Source organism: Cloeon dipterum, chromosome 4 (genome assembly GCF_949628265.1).
Source record: "Cloeon dipterum chromosome 4, ieCloDipt1.1, whole genome shotgun sequence".
NCBI classification, from domain to species: Eukaryota; Metazoa; Arthropoda; class Insecta; order Ephemeroptera; family Baetidae; genus Cloeon; species Cloeon dipterum.
Window position 1 is genome coordinate 33,046,223 of NC_088789.1, and position 24,491 is coordinate 33,070,713.

Here is a 24,491-nt window from a genome sequence, read left to right on the forward strand (position 1 = left end):
TATATAAAATTTTAGAATGTTTTTAATCATTTTTAAAGTTGATATTGCAAGGAACCACAAAATTTTCAGCATATCGTCGTGTAAACTTGATAGTTTGATAAAACATTAGAAAAAAATTAACCGTGCGAGTGAACTATTTTATTTATTTACCTCTTTGAGTCTTTTTTACTGAATATTCTCTTTTCAAAACAAAAATGCGTGCAAGCCGAGATTTAATGCATTTACAAATAAAATAGGTGTCTGATTTAAGTTGAAGTTAAATCTCAATTTTAATTAATGCAGAAGTTTCAACTAATTCAGTCAAACCCGCCTGCCGAAATTCAGGTATTTTTGCAGGTTGCGGCTGCATCTTCCCCGCAGAAATAAATTCGCGACCTCCACTGATGTGCTGAATCGATTCCACCTGGAAAACCTTTCACAGAGACAAATTCTCCCTTTTGTTTGGCGATTCTTAAATTTTATTTCCAAATACTTCAGGAATTCACAGCAAAATAATGTCAAATCTGTTATTAATTTGTAAAAGCACGGCTGCAAAACGTGCTTTTTTACAATTATCTCGAAATAAAATTAAAATTGGGTTGAAAAAAAGAAAAGTCGAGACTTTGGTCAGTTATCGCAGTGAATTATATATTTGAGAGGTGGATTGAGGGTGGGAGGGGCGGCGAATCTCATGCGATGGTTTGGAAGGGTGTGTCCCTGGTGAAGCGAGGTGGCACTCGGCCTCGCTCGGCTCGCGGTGCAAGTCGGAGAAGCGGCTCCACGCCTCTGCTGCACACCACTGTAACACGAGCGAAAAAATTTACATAAAAACCACCCTGAAACCAGGTGGGAACATAGATAACGTCAAAAAACATTCTACCCTGACTCAGGGTATAATAAGGTTGATTCCTTTAAAGGAATATTTACACAAAAAAGGCTAAAAAAAAAAATTCGGATAAATTTATGGTCTTTGCCCTGATGTCAGCTCGGGGATTTCTCAGCTTGAAGGGTGGAAGGTTGGATGAGCATACCTGAAGGTGGTCTCTTCAGTGTGGCTGGAGTAACCTGGCCCTTGCGCCAAGGATACGGCTTGCGGCCGCTCAACATTCTCAACACCGACGTCTCGGAGGACCAGGTGGAGTCGCGGAGACGCTGCTCCACCTCCGAGACTCTGCCCAGGGTGTCCTTTTTAGCTCCTGCTTCTGCCTCATCAGGGCAGCGGCCTCCTCACGCAACGGCTACGCTCACGCGTCTGCAAATAAAAAATATTTTTTAGAGCCGATTTTTTTAAATTTTTGTTTCAAAATGCTATTTTGGCCAGTTTGACACCTTGAATATCCGGTTTCCAAACCCATCATGTTGCACCAACAATTTTAAATTCAAGGTTCATCACCTCTACGTCAACCAAAGCAGCGTTTTTAAACCCTTCCATTACTTTTTGTACCCTGAGCGAAATAAAAAAATGCTTCAAACTGCGGAAGTTGGTTTAAATCAGGTTTCGTCCATTCCGAACAAACCAGATCAACTGTCAAAATTTAAATATAATGTTTAAACCTTTCTTAGGTCGACGACCTGGTGCAGGGGCTGGACGTGGGCCACCTGCGGCGCCGTCACAGTCAGCGCCACCCGCATCGTCTCCTCGCCAGCCGAATTATTCACCCAGCACAAATACTTTCCACGCTCCTCCGGGCGAACCTGAATTTTATTTAAAATAATTAAAGGTGGAAATTCAGTGTCTGGGTAAAACTCACCTTTGAGATTCTTAAAAGACCTGGCGCCACCATGGAGAGTCGCTGACCCACTGAGTAATTGCTCGCTGTCCTCATGATACCACCTGAAAGGTCGAAAAGTAATTATTGTAAGGAAAATTGAGTGCAACCTGGTTGAGTTTTAATGGTGCTCAAATTTTATCTTAAATTTTAAAATCAATGAAAAATTAAAGAAGAATTCTTTCAAATCCACGAACTTTCTCAATTTTAAACGCATGGCAGCTGATGCACCAACCACATCAGTTCGAAGGTACGCCCTGCGGGGTCGAAGGTCCCTTGAAACCTCTGCAGGAGCCAATTTTACAATTTTAGCCTTTTTAATTTACCTTGGCGATGTCATTGGCGCAGTTCTCGGGCGCCTTCTTGCACTTTCTGGACGTGTCGCCGGTTTTCTTCCGCATTTTGCCGAGCACGGCCTTGTCCGGCGGCGCCGACAGCGGCGCCGACGCGTGCAACAGCCGCTGCATGCCCGCCGATCCTGTAAAAATCGCGAAAAACGAGCCAATTCGCGACAAAAACACGGCCGCCTGCTCAATCAGCTGCTCCGCTCGCCGCACCGAGAAGCAAATCGCTCGGTCAGAGAGGTGCTGCCCTCGCGTGGCAACTGCCAGAGTTTACTGCTGCGAGCAAGAACTGTGACGTCATGCAATTCGATCTCTTTAGGCGCGAAAACCACGTGTTGTCTTTTCAATTAGAAATTGTGGCAGTAGTTGCGTGTCGATCGCGTAATTTTCACACAAGACAAGAGCAAGGAAGGATTAGTCGTGGAAATTAAATAGAAAAAACGTTGAGAATCGAATTATACAACAATTTTTATAAAAATAAAAATTAAACAATAAACAATTATAACAATAAAAATTGAATAATTTTATTTTTAATTTTCCTGAATTTGTGGGCACTGCTTAATTAATATGGGGTTTCTCTCGGCTGCGAAATTTCCCCTCTAATTCCCTCTTTTTTCAAAATTTTGCAGAGAAAAATTAAAGAATCCAAAATTTTATCATTTATAAAATAAAAAAATTATTGAAAAAGAGGACAACAGTTTTGTTCAAAATTAATTATCATTCTATAATTTAAAATACACATAAATTTGTAACTCAACGCAGTTTTTTCACCTCAAAAATTTTACCAAACCTAAAAAATTTCACACCAGAGTAAAATATTTCCTAAAGCAAATAGAAATCTCAAATTATAAAAGAAACACTTTGAATTTTTGGGGTAATTTAATTAATGGGAGGTTGCAGTTTTCTTGGATTGTCGCAGTGGAATTAAAAATAGAAATAAAACAGACGAGGATGGATTATTCACACGTTTAGTTCTTGCCTAGGTATTAGGTAAGCGTGTGAAATTTAGTTGAGCGGATGAGTTGGTTAACCAAAATGAGAGAGCGGCTCCCAGTGCTTTGCGGCTTGTGTTTTTTTCTTCTAAATTGGACGAGGCGTCAAGAGAGGGAAGCTGCTCGGCCACCGCGCACACCGACGCACAGCCTGTTTGCCATTCGGCGCGATAAAAAAAGTCTCACTGCTCGCGGAGAGCGAGAAGAGAAACGGAAGCAGGCGCACGCGAGTCGCGAGCGCGAGAAAAACCAGAGGGAAAAGCGGATCGAGCTGCGCGATCAACACTTTTTGTAAGTTTTTCAGCACTAAAAAGGATTGATTTTTAAAAATTATTCTCTGGAAATTATTGAAGCAAAATTTCGGCCTGATTTAATTTTTTTCAATGTCCGAAATTATAATTTGAAGCTCTTTTGCGGCCAATTAATTATCACAACGGTGACAAGTCTCACATTCTACAATTTTGACCAGAATTTTCCACAATTATTGTAATGCAATGCGTTTGACCAGAAGCACCGGAATTTTTCTTATCTAGAAAAGTGCCGCCCATGGAAACATCCGGCCATGACCCATGAAATCACTGAATCTCGAAAGTCTAACATTTGTTTGTTATGCATTGCGTCGCGTTAAAGTGGAATGATGGTGATTTTTGTATTTTAAAAAATGAAATTACATGTTAAGTAAACCCTAACCGACCTATTTTTTCCATGTTCTTCTGACCAAAAGTGCCCCAAAATCCAATTTTTCGCATTTTATCGGTTACGCCCTCTTTTTTTAGCATAGGAAATTAATTGCTTTCGGGGTGAGAAAAATTATGAAAATTTAATTGTGAGAAGATAAAAAATATTAATTTTGAGTCTTGAAATAAATTTTTTATTTTTTCAAAAATTGCAGATTTTCAAAAGGGGTCTGTGTTTGGCTTCATTAAAATTCACCTGTTCATAGTAGCGTTAAATACTGCCTAAATTCAGAAAGCTGATTAAATTTTCAGTTTTTCCTCACTCGGCAAAATTTTCTCAAATTCACCACTTTCGAAAAAAAAATCGTCTGAAAATTTCAGCTGGCCGTTAAAGAACGTTTAAAATTTTTTGGGGAAAAAATCAAAATACCCAAAATTAAGTTAATTTACTCAAGAATCATCTCAGAAAAAATGATTTTTTTATTTTAATAATTCCAATGATTTTCAGATTCAAACTCGGACCCTTATGGCTATCATAGACTGCGTATAATACAAATAAATTTTTTATTGATTTTCAAGGACAGATTCATTCCTTACCACGTGCGAAAATTTCAAATTTTTCTGATAATGAAAACGTAATTAAAATGATAATTGAGTTGCGCGCCGGCCACCTTCTGTAATGCAACCAGAAGCGACGGCGTGAAACGCCCCCCTCTGTTGGCCAGCAGCGCTGGGCGCTGACCAATCAGATTGTTTTTGCCAATTTTCTCCGAAATGTACAGTGCTGCACTATGTTTTCTCACATGATTTAGAATCCTCGGATCAAGATCTATCGGACAGCCAGAGTCTTTTTTTGGGGAAATGCGGAATTTCAGAGAAAATCGCGATTACACAATTCCGTTGAAAATTCTCCGTTTAAAACAATGCTAAGTTTGAGGCCGATTTTCTCGAAAATTTACAGTGCTGCCTATGTATTTTTTTAACTGTGCATGATTTTTAGGACCCAATCTGTATGTGTGTTAAAGGATTTTGCGGGGAAATCCACTATCATTCCTCTTTAAAAGGCTCCAAGAATCCATTTGATTCGCGACTTATTTTGTGGAGCAAAAAACGGACTGATTCCGCTTAAATCTGTTCAGCATATTTTATTTCTACATTTCCTAAAACACTTATTACCAATTCCCACACATTTTAAAAGCCCAGATTGGAAATGAAGAAGAGCAAAAGCCGTTTTTGCTTTGATCCCATTTTTTATTTTTTATTTTATTTTAAAGCCGGCGGATCACAAAGAATTCTTGTGTAAATCACGAATCGCGCGGCGGGCGTCAGATGGAGCACGAAGGCTCGCTCGGCACTTTGGCAGCAAACAAGTGGTCTCTGACGTCGTCCTGTTGCTTTTAGGTGTCGAGAAACGCGGCGAGCAGCGAGCAGTGCGTCGCTTGTGAGTGAGTCGGCCGTCTCAGCGAGCGAAAGTCTCGTGTTGTGATATCGAGGCTTGATTGATGGACGAAAAGACGAATTAGGTGCGACCCTTCGATTCGCCCTGCTGAAACGGTGAGTTTGCAAAAAAAAGCTATTTACCGATTGTGAATCTGTTCTAGAGCAGTGTACTATTTGTTCTTGAGAAATTCCTGAGATAATAATTGTGTAATGTTGTGCAAAAGTATGACTTTTTTACATTGCATATTTAGCAAACAAACGCCAGATTTCTAACGCACTTCTGCCTGCTAAGTGTGTTAATTTATAGCTATTTCTTGTTTGATAAATCTATTTTGTGCGGTCCGAAGCGTCGGGTATAAATAATAGGCCCGGTTTCTCCCAACTCGCATTCGATAGAGCAGAGACATTATTTCAAATTCCTCGAGAGCGCGAGGTCATCAACATTGACCAATTTGATTGCGGGCGGAGAGACCTCCTTTCTGCTTTTGGCGGCGACACAGCTGCCGGGCTTGACCGTAGCCCGATATTTTCCAGAGTAGTAGTGTCATTGCTCCCAAACCCTTTTCACATATAGCCTCGTTTCTTTAAATTAAAATGCTTAATTTAATTATCGTTTAAGGATATTAAAAAGAATATAACAACAAGAACAAGTGGCTCGTCGCCACTTGGCGCTGCGCGCGCCGACGGCCGCTTCGCGGCCGCCGTCCGGCCCTTCGGGCCTCCCGGCTTAGCTCAGATGGCTGGGCGGCGTTTCCGAGTCGAAGCTGGGTATGCGCGAAATTTTTTTTTTGAAAATTCGGACTTTTTTGGCCAAAATGGCGCAGCGGACTCAAAAATGGTCAAATTTTGGAAAACTCGGTGTCAGCAGACCGGCGGCGTCGAGGCAGAATTTTTGACATAAAAAAATCCGCGATCGGCCCCATACGGCCCCCGCCAGTCCCAAAAAAACCACCATTTTGGAGTGTCACGGCGCGCGGTGTTTCGCCTTTAAAAATTCATAACTCCGGCCCCGTTCGTGCTAGATGGCGTAACCGGTGTTCGCCGAACTCGCCGCAAAATTCTGCGTCGGATTCACCCCTGTTCAGCCCCCGAGCACCCCTGCAACCCCCGTGGGGGCGAAAAACCCCTAAAAATTAGTCAAAAGTTTGCATTTTTTTTTAAATTGCCCTACGGGGCCTGCGGTGGTTTCGCCCTGCGGACCCTCGTTCTGGCGGCGCCGCTTAACTACAAACCGAGTTTGGCGCCGATCGGCGCCGATTCGGCGATTTTTTTACCCGCGAGCATAGGGACGCGGGTCGGTCGCGGGGGCGCCGCGGGGCTCCTAGGGGCTCGCGGGCTTAACCCTCGGGGCTCCCCGGGTTTCCCCCGGTACTGCAACTTTTGACGGTAGTCGCGCCTCCGCCCTCCCAACCAAGGTCCACACCTGCCATATTCTACGTAGGTGAATCTTTTAGACGTATAATTTTCAATTCTAATTCAATAAAATCAGGTCACATGCGACTCTCTTGAAAAAGCTTTTTAATTATTTTAGGAAAGGTGGGATAAATCCATATTTAGCAACACAAATATTCCACCAAACAAAATTACCAAAACTAAAAAATAACTCTGAAAACGGCGCTGAATCCAGCTGCCACTTGCCGCGTTGGTTGGCACCTTGGTTTTCGAATTGATAAATAAATGAAGAATTTATTTCGCTGCTCGCAGCAGGTCGTCTTCTTTTCCCAAACCAGTTGGCCTCGCCGCTGTTAATGCTGCTTCGACTCATCTGTTGTTTGTTGTCTATTGCTCGTGATTTAATTAAATTAGCAGTCAAACAAAATTCGCTGGAATGTGCGAAACAAAAAGTTGATTCGACGGTCGTTTTATTTCCCACCCGTGCTCTGAATTTTAAATTAGTTTCGTTAGCCCCGCGTCTATCCGCTCGGTAGGAGAATAGCCATTTCCTGTTGCCGCCAACTCTTCTTTTCGAAACATATTCCTCGGCGCAGTCGCGAATGTTTTAAGGTCTGTCCGTAGAGGCCTGAGCGCCGCCTTTTTTGCTCAAATTTTGAGCCAGCCGCAGCTGCCAGTTTTTGCGAGCCGCACCAGCCAGCCGGGTGTACTATTTAAAAACCGACTACCATTGCAAAAATGCCGCTGTGAAGGTTTCATTGCGAAAATTTCATTAGGATGGATTTTTTCAAGAAATTCCTTAATTTTAAAGTCGAAAAAATAGGGAAATTTTCAAATTTTGTTATTTTTGCTGCTCGAAATCTTGAGTTCTGACTATTAGAATTGCAAAATGCAAAAGATACCCAACCGTTGAACTGGTCTCGACTTCCGCTAACCAGCTGAAGGGTTGTGGCGGTGCTTCCCTCCACCCCTAAAGTGTCTATACTTTAACTCCCTCGATAAAGTGAAACATTTTACACCTCTCTGGATTTCTATATTAATTTGCATTTCATTTTTTAACAAAAATAAGAGATATAGTGTTAAAATATAGAAGATTTTTTAGGATAAAATATTTTTGAGCCCAGAGAGGGAGCATGATAAAATTATATTATCAAAATTGTAGTAATGGGGTTGAAAGGGGGATGGGGTTAAACACATAAGCTTCTTAGTGTTGGTCGAGACAAGTCTAACGGTGGTTATTTTTGCAATTCTAATGGTTAGAACCCGAGATTGAAAAAATTACGAAATTTAAACATTTCCTAAATATTTTTTCGGTTATTTGCACCTCCAAATCTCGGGTTCTAAGCATCACAATTACAAAAACTACCCACTGTAGTACTCATCTCCACCTACTCCGAGCAGCTGAAGGGTTTAGGGGTGTTTTCTCTCCACCCCAAAGTTGACATACACAGCTCAAAAGATGAGCAGTGAGCGGCGCAAGGAAACGATCGTCGATTATTGTCAAAATTTTAGCGTTGGGGATCAAAGGGGATGGGAGTATGCACCCCCAAACCCCTTCAGCTGCTCAGAATAGGTCAAGACGAATCTAACTGTTGGTAGTTTTTGAGATTCTGACAATTAGAACCTGAGATTTAGAAGAACAAATAATCCAAAAAACCGAAAAATTTCATTTTTTTATTTTTGTAGTGTAATTTCTTGAAATCTAATAAAAAACACTAAAATTATCAGCCTGCTTTTTTTGCTTTGGTGAGAATTGTTCTTATTAATTTTAATTAAAAAAGAAAATCTGAAAATTTTTGTTTATTGAAATAATCTCCTGTCTTTTGCCGGTTAAAATATTTTTGGTTCCGTGTGAAAATCCGGAAAAGGACCAGATTTCGGTTTCCATTTTCAGTTCCCTGTCTTGAGACAACTTTTATCTGATAGTAAATGTACAAATAAATTAATTAATTTGTGAAACCCAATCACTAGCATCTTTAAAAAAATAATTTTGGGTAAAAATTGAATTGAGAAACGTGATTTGTGAGTGACTCGAGCCGCGCCGTGAGCCAGCAGCCGCCTCTATTTTAATATTAGCGAGATTTCCGCGGCTAAGCCGGATGAGCCAGCAGCCGACAAAAATTGGGCGGTTCAGACCTCTATCTGTCGGTTATTCTAGTCGCGGCCAGTTGATAGCGGCGTTCGGGCCAAGGCCGCGAAAGCGATCAAACACTCGGGGGCCGCACGAGCGCGAGGTTGCCTCCGTTTGCTAACACAAGTCGACGTTGAAGACGCGCCAATCAAAATTATTTTGTCGCTCGGCCGCAGCTAGAAGCACCGAATTATAGAAATTGTCCTTATTAGGTCGCGTGTGCGCCGATCCGACGAGAACACGCGGTGAATTCGCTTTTATTTGAGTCAAATAAACGATTTCGGTGCGGCTTTGTGAGTTAAAATGTTGCAACCACTTCGGCAGCAGATGAGCAGATGCTGACGTTTTGCGAGCGCGACGCCTCCCGTGGGTCAGTGGTTTGTGTAGGGTTTCCCCAAAACCGAATTTTTCCGGAAAAAACCTATGTACTGATTCAAAAATAAACTTTTTTTTCGGGGCTTTCTCCAAATTTACGCATCTTTCTGAAACACACACATTTTTTATTTAAGTTCAACAATTCTCATGATTGATGAACAATAATTAGGAATTTCACAAAATCAGTATATAAATTTGTCGCGAAATGTGATCTTTTCGCGTTTAAAATTCGGAAAAATGCCAAATAAAAACCAAAACTGTTTTACCACCTTTTTTCTCTTGCGCAAAAATCCAGTAAAGCATTTTTCACATTGCTAAATTGGCGAACCATCTCCTTGCGAAGGACACACGGCAGCACTTCTTGGTTGTGCACTCGTGAGCAACAGCGGTCTTCTTTCTATAAATCATTTTATTTTCATATTTTATGAAACACCTGACACGATTAAATATTTCATCATTTTTTCTACTGCTCTTTTACTCTTAATAGATATTGCATTATATTGAGATTATATTAATTATACTTCTTCTTATTAATTTTTAGCTCGTTAGAAACCTACGTATATTTTATTTCTTTGTATTGAAATTTCTTCGAATTTGAAACGCAGACCAGACGCATCCTACGCGGATGCCAATGCATGCTAGAAGATACAATCTTCTATCCTGAATAATGAGAGGTGCACTAAAAATACGTTTTTGTTGATTAAAAAAAAATCATACCTTCATAAAAAAGAAGAAAGAAGGGCTTTGATCGTTCTCGCGACGTAAAAACCAGAGGTTAAAAAAGCCGTGGTTGCTTTATCCTACGTAAAGCACCTCGATTGTGTGAATGGTTTTCATTATTGGCAAAATAATTGCATTAGGCCTGCGTGTCCCATATATTATCTAAATCTAACAATTTGAAAGCACACCCTAAAAATACCGGGAAATCTGAACTTTTATAAAATTGGTAATTTCCCTAATTTTTAGGAGCAAACAATGGCGATACGTTTACTAGAAAAGAGGAAAAAATATTGAACTGTGTTAAATGTAGCCACAACCTTGACAATTACAACAAATCCGATTGCAAACTCCGACATACATATATTAAAAGTCTAGATTCAAAATTAAGAGCATAAAGAGCCTTTTTGCTTCAAAACTATTTTATCATTTGAAACCCGCGCGGTAAACCAATTGTTGTGTGATTGACACCGCGGGCGACAGTTATGGCAGAGCTCTCCTGCCACCTAACAAGTCTTAGTTGTCTCTAATCTCGTTTTTCATCCTTGTTGCAGATCTCGAAAGCATCTGCAGACGTGGAGAGCAGCCAGAAGTGCGTCGTGATGCGAGTTAGCGGGCAGTGCCAACAAGTTTGATAATGGTTGTCAAGACGATATTGTTGTATCTCTACGCCCTGCTGAAGCGGTGAGTGTTGAAAAAGAAAAGTTCATTTCCGACAGTGAATTGATTTATGCAAAAGAGCTTTTTGCTTCATTGTGCAAAATTAAAACTGTTTTAAATTGAATCTGTCGAACAAACAATAAGGTTTTTAACGCACCCCTGAGTACATATGTATTTTAAAGGTCTTATTGTCAGCCGCGACATTTAGACTATTTAGAGGACCAGCTAATCCGAATTTCTGCCCTACGGCGGCTTAACGGCCTGGAAGGCCGGAAGACGATTTTTCTCCTGCATTATTTAATTTTTGACCCTTTTTCACCTGCAGCTGGCGTTGCTCCAGCGAGATTCGCGGCGACTGGAATAGAAAGGGAAACCGGGACAGGTTTTTGATCCCGTTCCTGTCCCATTTTTTACTCTTGTTTGTCCCTGTCCCTGATACCTTTAACCTTGTCCCTGTTTAGTCCCCCCTCGACCCCTTACCAGATTCGTAATTTTTCAAATTTCTACTTAACTTTTAAAATTAGCCATTTTTGTCAGTAAGGAGTAAGGATAATATTAATAATATTAATATCCAACACACTCTGGTAGTTGTATAAGCCCTTAGTGTTCGAAGTAACCAACAGACAGCGCCACCGCGTAATTTTTGTAATAAATTTAATTTTAAGGCACATCACTTTCGCTGCGATTTTAGACTCAATTCTGTTACTGTGCATTCTTCACTTATTAATTTTCTTATGAGTTATGGCGTGCTGAAAACCAAAATCGGTTTAGCCAATCGGTGTAGAATCGTGGAAAACTATTTTTTGAATGGCGCGGCTCGCAAAAGCTGGCGGCTACGGCTTGCTCGAGCAAAAAACGCGGCGTTGCTCGCTCAGACCTCTATAACGCCGGACATTTGTCCCTAAAGCCACTGGAAAGGTGCAAAAACCAGCCCGTTCAGTTATTCGAGCATTTCGAGTCACTAAAATAACCACATTTTACAATCTCTGACGTTGGGCAGCCAGTATTAGATCCCTGAGCTGCTCAAATAATACATCCCACTCTGCTTTGACACTCCTGAGAATGGGCTGGGGTCTTTGAGGTTAAAGTTTTCGTAAAGGATAAATAATATGGTTTTAAGAGGTCTTATTGTGAGCCATGTGCCACCAGACTTTGCCAACCAGACGCAATATATGAATTGAACTGCTGATTTCTGATGTTCCTGTAAAAATGCTTGATTATAAAAAGAAAAACACATCATTTGGGGCAGCAAAATGACTTCAAAAACATAAATATATGCAGTTCTGCGCGAATTAAGAGGTCAATTGGATAATTTGAAGTAGTACTTGTTAATAATGGTGCGAAATTCCATGTTCGAAGCTCGGGAATAACTAGCATTTTATTAGAATTTGAAGTTTAGGATTTATTCATCGCTAAGCAAAAGGTCTCTTGTATTTCAGGTTTCTATGCAGACGTGACAATGCATTGGAGGAAATATTAAAAAAAGGTATTAAAATGTTACGTAATAAGTAAATGGTTAAGTGGGCGTGGCGTGACTCTCAAATGGAAAACAAAATTCAATGGAAAAAAACTTGGATGTAATTTTCTAGGAGAAAAAGAAGGTCGTCCCAATGAACAGGCAAGCCTTGGTTTCTTTAAAACGGACGGCCAGATAAATATTCCCGCAAACGAGTAAAAATAAACCTAGAAAGCTTTAACTCTGAAATTAACTGCCCTTTTGTTCAAAGCGTCTTTGTCCTTGTCGTCCACTATGATTTTGAGAACCAAGCAATTGCTCGAGAAGGGGATTCTAATGACGTGCAGAACCTGAAAACAACGTTCGGAAATAACAGGAATTGCAACTTTCGTGATCTGAAATCACCGAAAAAAGAGCATTTGCTCGATATTCTTGGTGATCAGAAAGAGCTGTTACGATTTTTCTCCTCGAAAGGTTTGCGCAATCTTTTGAAAAAAGTACTTTTACTGAAATTGATTAATCTGTAGATCCCCCAGACGTGTTTCTCCTTTTTGTGCTATCTCATGGATATGAAGATGGCATCATTTATACCGACCACTTACTCGACGATCAAAAAACAAACGCTCATTTCACGACAGATGAAGTCTTCGACTCGATCAAAAAGTTGACCAAGTTCGAAAAGTGCCTCAAACTGATCAATTTCGGCGTAGGTTCCATACTCAATTTTACGGTTTACAGTTTTTGAAGGAAAGTACTCTAATTTCCAGCCCTGTCGCGGGGAATTACCCGATCCAAAATTCAACAGGAATAAGGAAGTGTGTGAAGAGACGTACAAAAACCGAAACGCCAGTAGGATCACGTTCACTCCAGCAATCCACAATTTGGTGGTTTTCTATTCAACCGTCGAAAGTATGCCTCGACTTAATGATATATCACCTTAATTTTGAAATTTCATTCCTTTTAAAGCAACGCTAGCAAACAGAAATGAACTTGGGTCTTGGTTTGTACAAAAATACTGTGACTGTTTAAATCAGACTGAGGAAAAGCCGTTGTTGACATTCCTCTCGATGGTGCAGAACAAGGTGCACTTTTCGTCCATGCCTAATTTGAATACACGCGAATCCCTGGGTCAGACGCCAGAATTAAAGATGTTCTCTCAAGACCGAGAATTCTTTATTTCAAGGTGAAGTGCTTTTGGTTAAATTTAATTAAAAATTTTAATTCGTTCTCTTTAAGGTCACTGATTGCTCCAGTGACATTCCCAAACACTGATGGAAAAATGGTGAAACCTGGGTCGAATACGACGTATTCCAAACAATTCACATGGAAGTCTGATGAAGGACAAAACATTAGAGGTCGAAACGCATTCATTTTGTATGAAAAACGTGATGAACAAGTAGAAAAACTTGTTAAGTCTGTTCGTAACTTGGATTTTGAGACAAGATTATTTCAACTAAACAAACTCTCTTTGGACTCGTATTTAAAAATCTGTAAGCTTCAAATATTTTGTCGATATTTAATAGACTTTGATTCATACGAATTTCTCAGGTAGTGAGTTAGAACACGACGTCGGCTGCATTTTGACATGCATTTTTGGCGAAGTGAGTGAAAACGATGCGAAGGAAGTTTGCATTCTTGTCGGACAAGAGAAGAAGCCACTCACAGATATTCTGCACAGCTTTGTCGGACCGAAAAACGCCAAGTGGATCGGAAAGCCAAAAATATTTGTTCTAATTAACCAAGAGGCTTCGAAACGTGACACAGTAAGTCATTGCTCATATTTGGAACTTATGTATAGGAATAATTTAATTTAACCCTTCTCAAAGCTCTCACCAGAGGGAAAGTTTGATATTTCGGCTACGAATCACAGTGGCTGGCTGGTTCTGATTTTAAAGGATAAAGGTAACGAGAATTTAAGCTTTATACTTGCGTTTATGAAGATAAAAAATAATTTTTTCAATAGATTTGTTAGAAAAGCTGATCAGGATCTTCAAAAGCAAGGATCTCAAAAAAGGAAAAAGTCTACAGGAGATGTTGTATTCTTTGCTGATTTCTGAATCAAAGAAGAACAAAGTTTTGCTCAACTCTACGCTGCAATACCTCCTCGACTTCCCCGACTGGCCACGTACTTTCGTCAGTCAGAGTTTCAGATTGAGGGAAAATGATAGCTCGAAGGTCAATACCTTTGAATTTGATGAGACGGTTAGAGAAGCAAAAAAATCCTTTGATAGGGGGCATGTTTGGCTCATGAGTTCAGTTGCTGGATCCGGAAAGACGACAGTTCTAAAAGAAATAGCTTACCAACTCGGGAAATCTAACCCTGAATTGAAAATTTTGTATATTTCGCTGAAGAAACATTCGTTAACAATTTTGAACAAGCCCACCTTGAACCAATTCCTTGCTAGTGCAACATTTCATTCCACAGACGACATCAAAAGGTGGATTGAGGAGAAAAAAGCCATTGTTTTCTTTGACGGTTTCGATGAAATTGATCCTCATCTTAGAGAAAAAGTGATCACATTGTTCCATTCTTTGAAAGGAAGGGAAGTATCCATGTTTATTGCAACCAGACCTCACGAGGCAGAAATAATCAAGGAACGCATTGTTTGCGACGTACTTGTAGGGGTTGAACCTCTGAACGAAGAAAAGCAAATCAATTTCTTGAAGATTGTGACAGGAAAGAATGAAGAAGAATGCAAACAGTTTTTAACTGATTTCGAGGAGAAAGATATTTTGGAGAATTCGTTGCATCTATCGTTGCTAGCCTCAATTAGAAGCGAAGGAAACTTGTATCAAATTTACGCAAAGGTCGTTGAGAAGAAACTTGAGCTCTGCCTACTGAGGGATGGATACAACATTGACGACAGCACAAATTTCCGTCTAAAGATGGCATTGGCTTCGATACATCTCCAGTTGATTGCTTTACGCTTCCTGAGGAATGAGAACCTGATTGGACGCGGAATAAGCAGGGAAGACTTGGAAAAGATGAACGACTACGGCGTTGCGACTGTTCTGGACGGAGAAGTCACGTTTTTGCACCAGACGTTTGCTGAATTCCTGGCTACAAAGCAGTTCTTGGATGATTTTAATCTGTCACAGTTATTGGATTCGGCGCTTTTCCAAGATAGTACTTCTGCGCAGTGCAGGAAGTTTCTGGACTTATTCTACTGCACTCAGCAAAAAGAAAAACCTGAAGACTTGGGGGATCATGTGGAGGCTCTTTTAGCTGTCGCCAAATCGATTGGTCCTAACAATTTCTTGAAAAAGGTTTTGGAAAATAATCTAAGACAGGTTTTCTTAATGATTAAGCCCCGAATTTCGTTTCATGCAAATTCAAATTCTTCCATTTGCATGGAAAAAAGCCCAGAGCTGTTGATGAGTGCAATCGGCAATGAACAAATTGCCGTTCAACTGCTGGAAATGGGAATTGTTGATAAATCAAGTTTGGAACAAATTTTGCCTGATTTGCTGCGAAATATTGAAGAGAATAATTCTGTTGTCGTCCTAGAGAAATTCAGATTGGAATTTGCGGATCTTCCACTTATGATTGAAGCCTGCTATTCCAACGATTCTGAAACGAGCAAAAATCTGAAGAAAGTAGGATTTACAGCAATCCGAAATGATTTTGACATTATTCTCGAGATGCTTATCCAGATTGGAATTCGTGCTGTTGATGCATTTGATGAAGAAGAAAACAGTCTCTTTGCGGCTTGCAGATATGGAAGTGTCAAGTGCTTCAGAGTTCTGCTCAAACACGGAGCTCAAAAAGTAATTTATGGCAGTACCCTCTATGATCCTTTGAATGTGGCCACAGAATTCGGTCATTTGGACCTGCTGAAGTTCCTAATGGAAGAAAATCCCAGCTTATTCAAAAGAGATGAATCCACATTGGTTCTCGATGGGCTGCAAGATATTTGGAATCCATTCCAATATGCTATCATGTACGGACGCAAAGAAATAGCCACGTATTTTCTTTCAAAGTGCCCTGGTTTGATTGAAAGTAAAACGAAGGATGGTAAAAACCCAATGCAACTGGCAGCTATTATGAGAAAGTGGGAAGTACTCGAATGGCTAGCTCAGTTACCAAACACTGATATCAAATCTTTGATCCCTGACGGAGAGAGTGTATATTGGACGCAATTTGAGCTGGAAAATTATGAGCACTTCTTGATGCTTCAAGGCGGAGTCAAAGAAAAGGATAAAAAGGGGAGAAGTGTCCTTCATTACGCTGCAAAGTACGGTTATACTGATCTTGTTGCAAAATTCATCGAGGCCGGTGCCGACATCGAAGCCACGGACGTTGACGGCTGGAACGCGTTACACTTTGCTTGTCTGTTAGACAAAAATATTGAAACAATTAAGCTACTACATTCACGGAGCAAACAACTTGCTAAGGGAAAGACAAGTAAAGGACAAACAGCTTTGCATATTTTGGCGCAATATTGCAACCCAAAGGATTTTGGAAAAGCAATTTCGAGTAGCGTGGACATTGCGAGGTTTTTGTTTGAAGACGCTGGTGTTGATTTAAGTGCCAAGGACAATGAAGATGATAGAGCTTCTGGTATAGCTGATGAAAGAGGACTAGACAAATCAATAATAATGTTTCTAAGAGTACAACACATTGATCCTTCCGCAAAGTATGACTTGATGAATTCATCGGTGATTTTCTCCGTATCAGAAGCTGGTGATTTGCTGTCACTGCAACAATGGATTCAACAAGGCGGAGATTTGTCAATGAGAGATGAATCTGGACGTACGGCATTGCAATTAGTGGAAGAGAAAGGGGAGTTTAGATTAATGCAGAAGAAGAACGAAACTGGACAGAATATGCGGTTCAATGAACAAGAGAGGGAGAGTTCACTCTTGCTTGCCTGTAAACAAAAGAACTGGGATAAGGTTAAAAATTTGCTTGAATCCAAGAATTCGAGCATCAACAGGCAAGACAAAGATGGAAGAACGGCTCTGCATTATGCCGCAGAAGAAGGACATTTTGGTTTGGTCTTCCAGTTGCTTAGCCAAAGAGCTGATATGCATGTGAAGGATCACAATGGATGGACGGCGTTGCATTACGCCATTCTAACGAACAATAAAGATTTGGTTCAAATGCTGCTCGAAAGTGGTGCTGAAATCGATTCGAAAACTAAGAGGGGAGAAACAGCTCTGCACCTCGCAGCCTACAAAGGCTCAACAGAATTAACGATAAAATTGATACAATGTGGTGCGGATGTAAATTCCAAGAACAATCATGGTTTGACATGTTTAAACATCGCCACAGTTAATAGAAATCTGGATTTGTTGGAAGTTCTCTTAAAAAATAAAGCTGATGTCAACAATGAATATAAGCTTTTTGGAAATACCCCTCTGCACCATGCTGCACTAGAGAACTATCCAGAAATTTTAGAAATGCTTGTCAATCATGGCGCCGATGTGAATTTACAAAATAAAAATGGATGGACAGCTCTGCACTTAGCTGCAAGGTATAACCCAGAACTGAGTCAAACGCTGCTAGATCACGGTGCTGATGTTAATTCAAAAGAAATTGATGCATGGACTCCTCTGCTCCTTGCTGCAAGGTTTTATCCAGAGCTGAGTAAAACGCTTTTAAATCATGGTGCTGATGTAAATTCAAATACAAAAATGGGATCTTCTCCTCTGCACTTTGCTGCAAGGTATAATCCAGAACTGAGTCAAACGCTCCTGGATCACGGTGCTGATATTAATTCAAAAGAAATTGATGCATGGACTCCTCTGCACTTTGCTGCAAGGTATAATCCAGAACTGAGTCAAACGCTCCTGGATCACGGTGCTGATATTAATTCAAAAGAAATTGATGCATGGACTCCTCTGCACTTTGCTGCAAGGTATAACCCAGAACTAAGTCAAACGCTGCTAGATCACGGTGCTGATGTTAATTCAAAAGAAATTGATGCATGGACTCCTCTGCACTTTGCTGCAAGGTATAATCCAGATCTGAGTCAAACGCTACTAGACCATGGTGCTTATGTAAATTCAAATACAAAAATGGGATCGTCTCCTCTGCACTTTGCTGCAAGGTATAATCCAGAGCTGAGTCAAAAGTTGCTGGACCATGGTGCTGATGTGTATTTAGAAAATAGAGAAGGATGGACAGCTCTGCACGTTGCTGCAAGGTATAATCCAAAATTAGCACTAAAGCTGATCGACCACGCCATAGATGCGGATATTTTGGAATCAAAATTCAAAAATGAATGGACTGCGTTGCACCTTGCTATGGAAATCAACTGCCCAGAATCAGTGCAAAAGCTTCCCGGCAAGGGCGCCGATGTTAATTTACAAAATGGTGATGGATCCAAGGCCCTTCAATTAGCCAAAGTACAGAACTATCGAGCACTTGAGGAAATGCTCCTCGACCAGAGAATTTTTAAGAGTTTAAAACTCACGACAGGAACTTCAGCTCTAACACTCGCCATTGAATCAAACAATTTGACAGTTGCTGAAAATCTAATTAATAATGGAGGTGATTTGACGGTTCGTGACAAGAATGGAAGAAATATTTTACTGCATGCTTTGAAGAACTTTGAAATGGTAAAATACTTGCATGAGAAAAACGGTGAATTAGTGAAGCAAGTGACAAACGATGGCAGCACTTACCTGCACCTTGCAATTGACAACGACGACTGTCCCTTTGAAGTGATCCTTTGGCTCATCGAAGAAATTAAAATCGATGCGAATGCAACGAATGAATTCGGTGAGACAGCGTTTATGATGGCTTGTAGTAAGAATCGAAGTGACGTCGTCGAATATTTGTTGACAAACAAGGACATCGACTTAAGCAATAAAGATAGAGGTGGGAGGACTGCCCTGCACCATGCCGTCACATCAGGATGTGTGGATTTAGTGCAAAATCTGCTCGATCGTGGCGCTGATTTGAGGAAAAAGGACGATGAAAACAGAAATGTCATGTTTTACGGATTGAAAAGTAAGGAAATGATTTTATATCTAAACAGGAAAAATTCGGAATTCATAAAAGCAGTGGACACTCTACAAAACACTTTACTTCTGTATGCGATCGAATTTTTTTATATGGTTGATAGGGATGTGGTTCATTGGCTAATCAATGAATCCGGAATCGATCTAAATGCCGTGGACGATGAGGGCAATTCAGCTTTTATTGTGGCCTGTATGAGGAGAAAGTGGGATTTTGTCGAAACTCTATTGACGAAGGATGTGGATATCCAAGTTAAAGATGAAGAAGGAAAAAACCCTCTACATTATGCTGCAGAATCAGGATACTTTGATTTGGTGCAGAAGCTTATCGAACGTGGTGTCAATCCGACTTTGAAAGACAATCTCGGAAAGAACACAATGCACTACGCATTGCAACACTTGGATATTGTTAAAAGCTTGGACAGAGAACTGGCGAAGGAAGTGACCAAAGATAAAAACACTTCCTTGCACATTGCAATCGGGATATATGATTATTCGATTGAGGTGATTCGGTGGCTCTTAGATGAAGCTCAAGTAGACGTGAACGCTAAAAATCTAAATGGTGAGACTGCGTTGATGATTGCATGTTCAAAAAATAGGTTTGAAGTCATACAAATTCTTGTGGAGAAAAAAGCAGATGTCAGCATTCAGGACAACAAAGGACGAACAGCTCTGCACCATGCAGCAAGATCGGGACACTTGGACTTAGTTAAAATTCTGTTTGATCATATGGCCTCAGAGAAGGACGAAGATGGCTCTCTGAACATTCAACAGACTCTCGTTGAACTTGTCAAACACGTTGACAAGGAGGACAACACATTGTTAGTCTTGGCGATGGAAAGTAGCGAAAAGTTTGACGAGAGTGTGATTAGTTGGCTGGTCGATAACAAAAAATTAGATTTGAATGCGGTAAACTGCAATGGCGAATCAGCTCTTCTTCTCGCTTGCAAGCACAGAAAATGGGACGCCGTTGACATTTTGCTGTCCAGAGAAGACACAATCATCGGTTCCAAAGATCAGAAGGAAAGAACTCCTTTGCATTGGGCAGCGTTTTCTGGAAACCTGGATGTAGTTCAGATGCTGGTCGAGCGTGGCGCTGATTTAACTTTGAAGGACAGCGACGGAATGAACGTGATGCACCATGCCCTGAAAGACCTGGAAACTGTAAAATTCCTGCACAATCTGAACAAAGGGCTTGTGACGGAAATCACGAAAAACGGAAGCACCTGTTTTCACCTGGCAGTCATTCGCGGCTCACCCGAAGTAATTCGTTGGCTAGTCGATGAGGGAATCGAAGTCGATCTGGACAAAAGCAATGAGCTTGGTTTGACCGCTCTTTTGCTTGCATGCCGCAAAAATATGTGGGAGGTCGTTGAGTTTTTGGTGGACAACAAAGTGGACATCACCAAATCAGATCGAGCGGGTAAAACTGTATTAAACTACGCTAAAGAATCAGATCAATTAAAGTTGGTGGAATTACTGAATAAGTTGAGCGCTCCTAATTCAGGTGGAAAAATTCGGTCCCAGTGGAACCGAATATTTCGCTTTCAGCGGATCAAAAATATTTGGTCAAAATAACTGTCAAGTGCAACTACATGATTTCTTAAATTTTATCATCTCTATAAGGTATTTCAGATGTTTGTGTTGAACTGTATATAAAATGAAATATGTTTTTTCGGTATATTGTGTTGGGGACTATTATATTGTATATTTATATGTTTTTAATGAATATAATGTTGGAGTAACAATAATTAAAATGTGTATTTAAATATAATTATCGTTTCTTTTTTTAAAATCACCTCAGCACATTACATATACATGCTAAAAAGTGGCCTCGTGTAAGCGAGAAATATAGTAGGTTGAATATTCAAATTTTATTTTGATAACCTTCAAGCTTAAGCTTAAGGAAGTTTTTTCTACATAAGAACTCTTATCATTTTACCTGGTTTACGCAAAATATTTCCAGATTAGAAGGTATTAATTTAAGGACGTTATGTAGTAAATTAATTATTGATAGAAAAAAAAAGAAAATTTTAAATAGATTTTAATTTGGAACTTTTATTCGTTTTAAATTTTGAAACTCATCAGTTAATATCTAAAATAAAGTTAAAAAGTAAATGCGGTAGTGATAGAACTGCTGTGAGCTGGTCTTACTCCTCAGGTTTGTCAAATGTTACCAAATTGCACTTATATATCGTAGATTCTTGTAACGCTATATTAGTTTATATATCTTCTTTATATTAAAGTAAAGGAGAGGTGCCTCTTACCAGGAAGCGGTGCACCTCAGTCTCCCTGAAAGCAGAAAACAAACTGCACCTTGAGCCAGGGTCGAACAACACCTTTTTTCCATTCCTCTGAAGTTGTCTTGGCCGATGCGGTGGACGCGGCCCGGCACCCGCAGCTCGCTCGCAGGGTTCAGGATCGGCTCGTTGAGGAAGACGTGCGGCACCTCCGTCAGGTTCAGACCCTTTGAACCCCGAGCGACCGACGGGAAGCAGCAGCATCGTCACCTTCTTCTGCGCGCGTCCTGAACTAACGGTAAACCAGAATTTTGAGTCCCGCAAAAGGATCGAAATCCGAAAGAGGGGAAATTCACGTCCTGACAGGTAGGAACAATTGATCCTGAACTCAGTTTCAAGGTCTCTGGATATCAGGAGAAAGGTTGTTTTTTGTTCCGTATATAGCTGTGAAATTGTATCATTATTACGTAGCTTCATGTTTGAATCAGACATCAACAGTTGGCGCCAGTTTATTTAACTTCCCGTTTATTTTGGAATTAAACCTGGTGTGCTTCCATAATCGTAAATTACTCCGTGTTGTCACATTTTATGATCCAGCTTGAATATTTTTTAGTTTACCTGACGCCTGGTTTAGATATCTGTATCGAAATTTGTATTTAATAGCTGAAAATTTGAATTTTCATCTCTGGAACGGCGAAGTATGATATTTGAGCGTCCTAAAATTTGGTTGGGAAGCGAATTAAATTGATATATCAAATTTTGTAATGAGAATTCCTTTAAAACTATTGTATACCTTGATTATAGGTCGACAGCCTCCTGGACCTGAGCGCAGGAAATTTCGTTTTCGGTCAACTTCCTCTGCAGCACGTCCAGCATGCGAAAAACCATATTTCCCCCCCCCCCCTCGCGTTTAATTTCCCCAACCGATTTATTATTAAAACAATGTCTCACGTTGGAGAAAAGGAGGATTTCGGCTGCAGGGTTGGCGTCGAGGATGGCCTTGGCAGCGCGGACGACGGCGCCGGCCGCTTCACCTCCTCGAAACACTCGACGCAGAAGCAGTTCCCGCAAACCACCACCGTCCATCTCCATCGCTCAAATTGTCAATGTGCAAACGACTTTTAAAGGGAAAGGTAAGGTCCACCATATTTAAATGGGTAACTTTCATAAAAATTAAAAAACGATGACTTTATAGTTGTGATTTGAATTTCTTTAGCCATTTTTTAATTTGGAAGCTTTGCATATCCGCAAAAGCAGCAATTTTAATTTTTATCTAGAACGGTGCACTAGCCGTCCAATTATCTCCTAGCTTTTAATTAAATAGTGTTTTTGAGGCCGTTGAATCACCTTTCTTGTAATTTATGATTAGATCATTATAAATATCAATATGGAGCATTTTTTTCACAAATCACGAATCTGTTTTCCGATTGTTCTAGCACATCATATATGGAAAAGGTCTCAGGGTTTTCGGCGCCATCGGAGGCGATGTCGTTCTGCCCGAGGTTGAGAAGGTAGTGCAGCTGGCCCTTACGTTCGCCCTTCCAGGGTGAGCCCGCAGCACCTGCAGCTCAATCACGTGGACTTGTGTTCGACTCTCTGTAGAGTAAATTGTCTATATTTTATATTATAGTAAAATGTATCACTAGCAACTCGTGTCGAGACACTATTCAGCCGCGAAACCAGAAGAAAAAATGTTTCGTAGATATAAAATTGGCTTATTTGTTTATTTTTTCCTTTATTGTCTGTCGCGCGAATTCTGTTTAACTTTGGCGTCTTTCACGCCCCAAAATATATTTTTCCGATCACTGACTGGCACGTGACACCCTAAGGGATGTCAAATCCATGCCCCGAGCCTTTGAGGCGGTTCTCTGCCTTCCTAGAAAAAACAAGCCCATTTTCGCGGATGCAATGAGTACGTTGGTGTAAATTTCTGTTTTTATAAAATAAAAAAGACAAATAAACTTGAAAACTATTTGATTGTTCCACCCCTTCTGCGAGCTGATTTTTGCTAGACTCGATTTAAATCACGAAACAGAACGTGGATTTAAACTATTTCCAACAAAGTAGCACACAAAATAATAATTTTCATTGTCTGACTGTGCGAGAGCAAAATAAATGATAGACTGAATCTCATTCGAAGCTCTGACCAAATTAAAAAAAGCGAATTTCGCACTCGAGTGATTGCAATTATTTAAATTTCTTGATATAAACGAGAACAAAAACTGCTTGCTTTGTCTCATTTTGAGCCCAAAATAAATTCAAAGGGTTGCCAACACTCACCTTTGAAGAAAAGCCAGCCTCCAAAGTGCGTCTCCACCGCTGAGAAGGGAAAAGGTCGATCCCAGGACTAGTGACAGGTTAGTAACAATTTATTCGTTCAAGTTTTAATTAATGCCACAGCGCCGGACGAAATCGTTGCGTTAATGAGCAAAAAGTGCTGCAAGCAAATCGCACGCGTCCCGCCAGCCAAGAGGAATAATTATGAAAAACCATTATTTTGTCACTTTGCTTTATCCGAGAATTATTACGTGAGTGTCTTATGCTTGGAGAAGAAAATAAATCTCGCTATTCGACAAATAATTGAAAATGTCAACTATCAATTTTATTAAATACCTTCTGGAGGCTTTTAATTGTATCTAAAAATAAAAATTAAATTTTAACAATCAGAAGCAAAAAGCGAGTAGGTCTACAACATGGAGTGTTCCCAGGCGGTCACCCATCCAAGTACTGACTGCACTCAACGTTGCTTAACTTCGGTGATCGAACGAGAACCGGTGTTTTCAACGTGATGTGGTCGTAGACACCACAACAATGTCACGTTACGCAGTATATTTTCATGAGATTATTTTTCCCTGATTCCCCGATAGGTGGCGAGAGAGTCGCGAAGCGCGGGAATGGGAGCAATGATAATAATTATTAATTGCTCCTATTGACGTCACAGCAGCGATTGAAAAAGCCTTATTTAATTATCGCGCCAATCTGACATTTTTAATTAATTTCCTTTCCAGCTCTGTCAGCGCGGTGGGAAAATTACAAAGTCAACTTGTAAATTTATTCTCGATGAGTAGGGAAATATTTATTAGTAAAAAATAATGGAAATTTAAGCTGAAACAATTTTTGCTCTCTTGCTACCATGCAGAGGCGACAAATTTAGGCTGCCGCCGCGAGCCGCGAGTGAGTTTAACAGCGACACGCAGGCCCGGACTGGCACCAATTTTTTTACCGGGGACTGTTGATTTTCGCGGCCCACCAAGCCACCGCGGCCCACCCCCCCGCCCCCCACCCACCCGAACTTTTATAATTTTCGATTGAAATGAAAGGCAGCTTCCTCGGTGGATAGAGAGCAGGGTTGC

The 24,491-nt window shown here is 40.5% G+C and overlaps 2 protein-coding genes and 1 non-coding gene across 3 annotated transcripts; 1 reads left to right on the forward strand and 2 right to left on the reverse strand.

Moving 5' to 3' along the window:
• Positions 1–601: 601 nt before the first annotated feature.
• LOC135941851 (cell adhesion molecule Dscam1-like) lies at positions 602–2,314 on the reverse strand. Its single transcript, XM_065487599.1, has 5 exons — positions 2,075–2,314; positions 1,731–1,813; positions 1,534–1,674; positions 1,011–1,231; positions 602–778 (listed from the first exon to the last, which is right to left on the reverse strand). Exons 2-4 carry the CDS (start codon positions 1,803–1,805, stop codon positions 1,190–1,192), a joined length of 258 nt encoding a protein of 85 aa, XP_065343671.1. The 5' UTR covers positions 1,806–1,813; positions 2,075–2,314; the 3' UTR covers positions 602–778; positions 1,011–1,189.
• Positions 2,315–5,200: 2,886 nt separating this feature from the next.
• On the forward strand, positions 5,201–23,117 carry LOC135941846 (uncharacterized). Its single transcript, XM_065487594.1, has 13 exons — positions 5,201–5,315; positions 10,371–10,500; positions 11,916–11,962; positions 12,066–12,147; positions 12,204–12,406; positions 12,460–12,638; positions 12,700–12,841; positions 12,899–13,115; positions 13,169–13,422; positions 13,481–13,695; positions 13,759–13,834; positions 13,896–22,271; positions 22,575–23,117. Exons 2-12 carry the CDS (start codon positions 10,454–10,456, stop codon positions 20,474–20,476), a joined length of 8,043 nt encoding a protein of 2,680 aa, XP_065343666.1. The 5' UTR covers positions 5,201–5,315; positions 10,371–10,453; the 3' UTR covers positions 20,477–22,271; positions 22,575–23,117.
• A 704-nt stretch (positions 23,118–23,821) lies between these two features.
• Positions 23,822–23,940, reverse strand: LOC135944826 (5S ribosomal RNA). Its single transcript, XR_010575371.1, has one exon. It is a non-coding gene; the product is annotated as a 5S ribosomal RNA (ribosomal RNA).
• Positions 23,941–24,491: the final 551 nt, after the last annotated feature.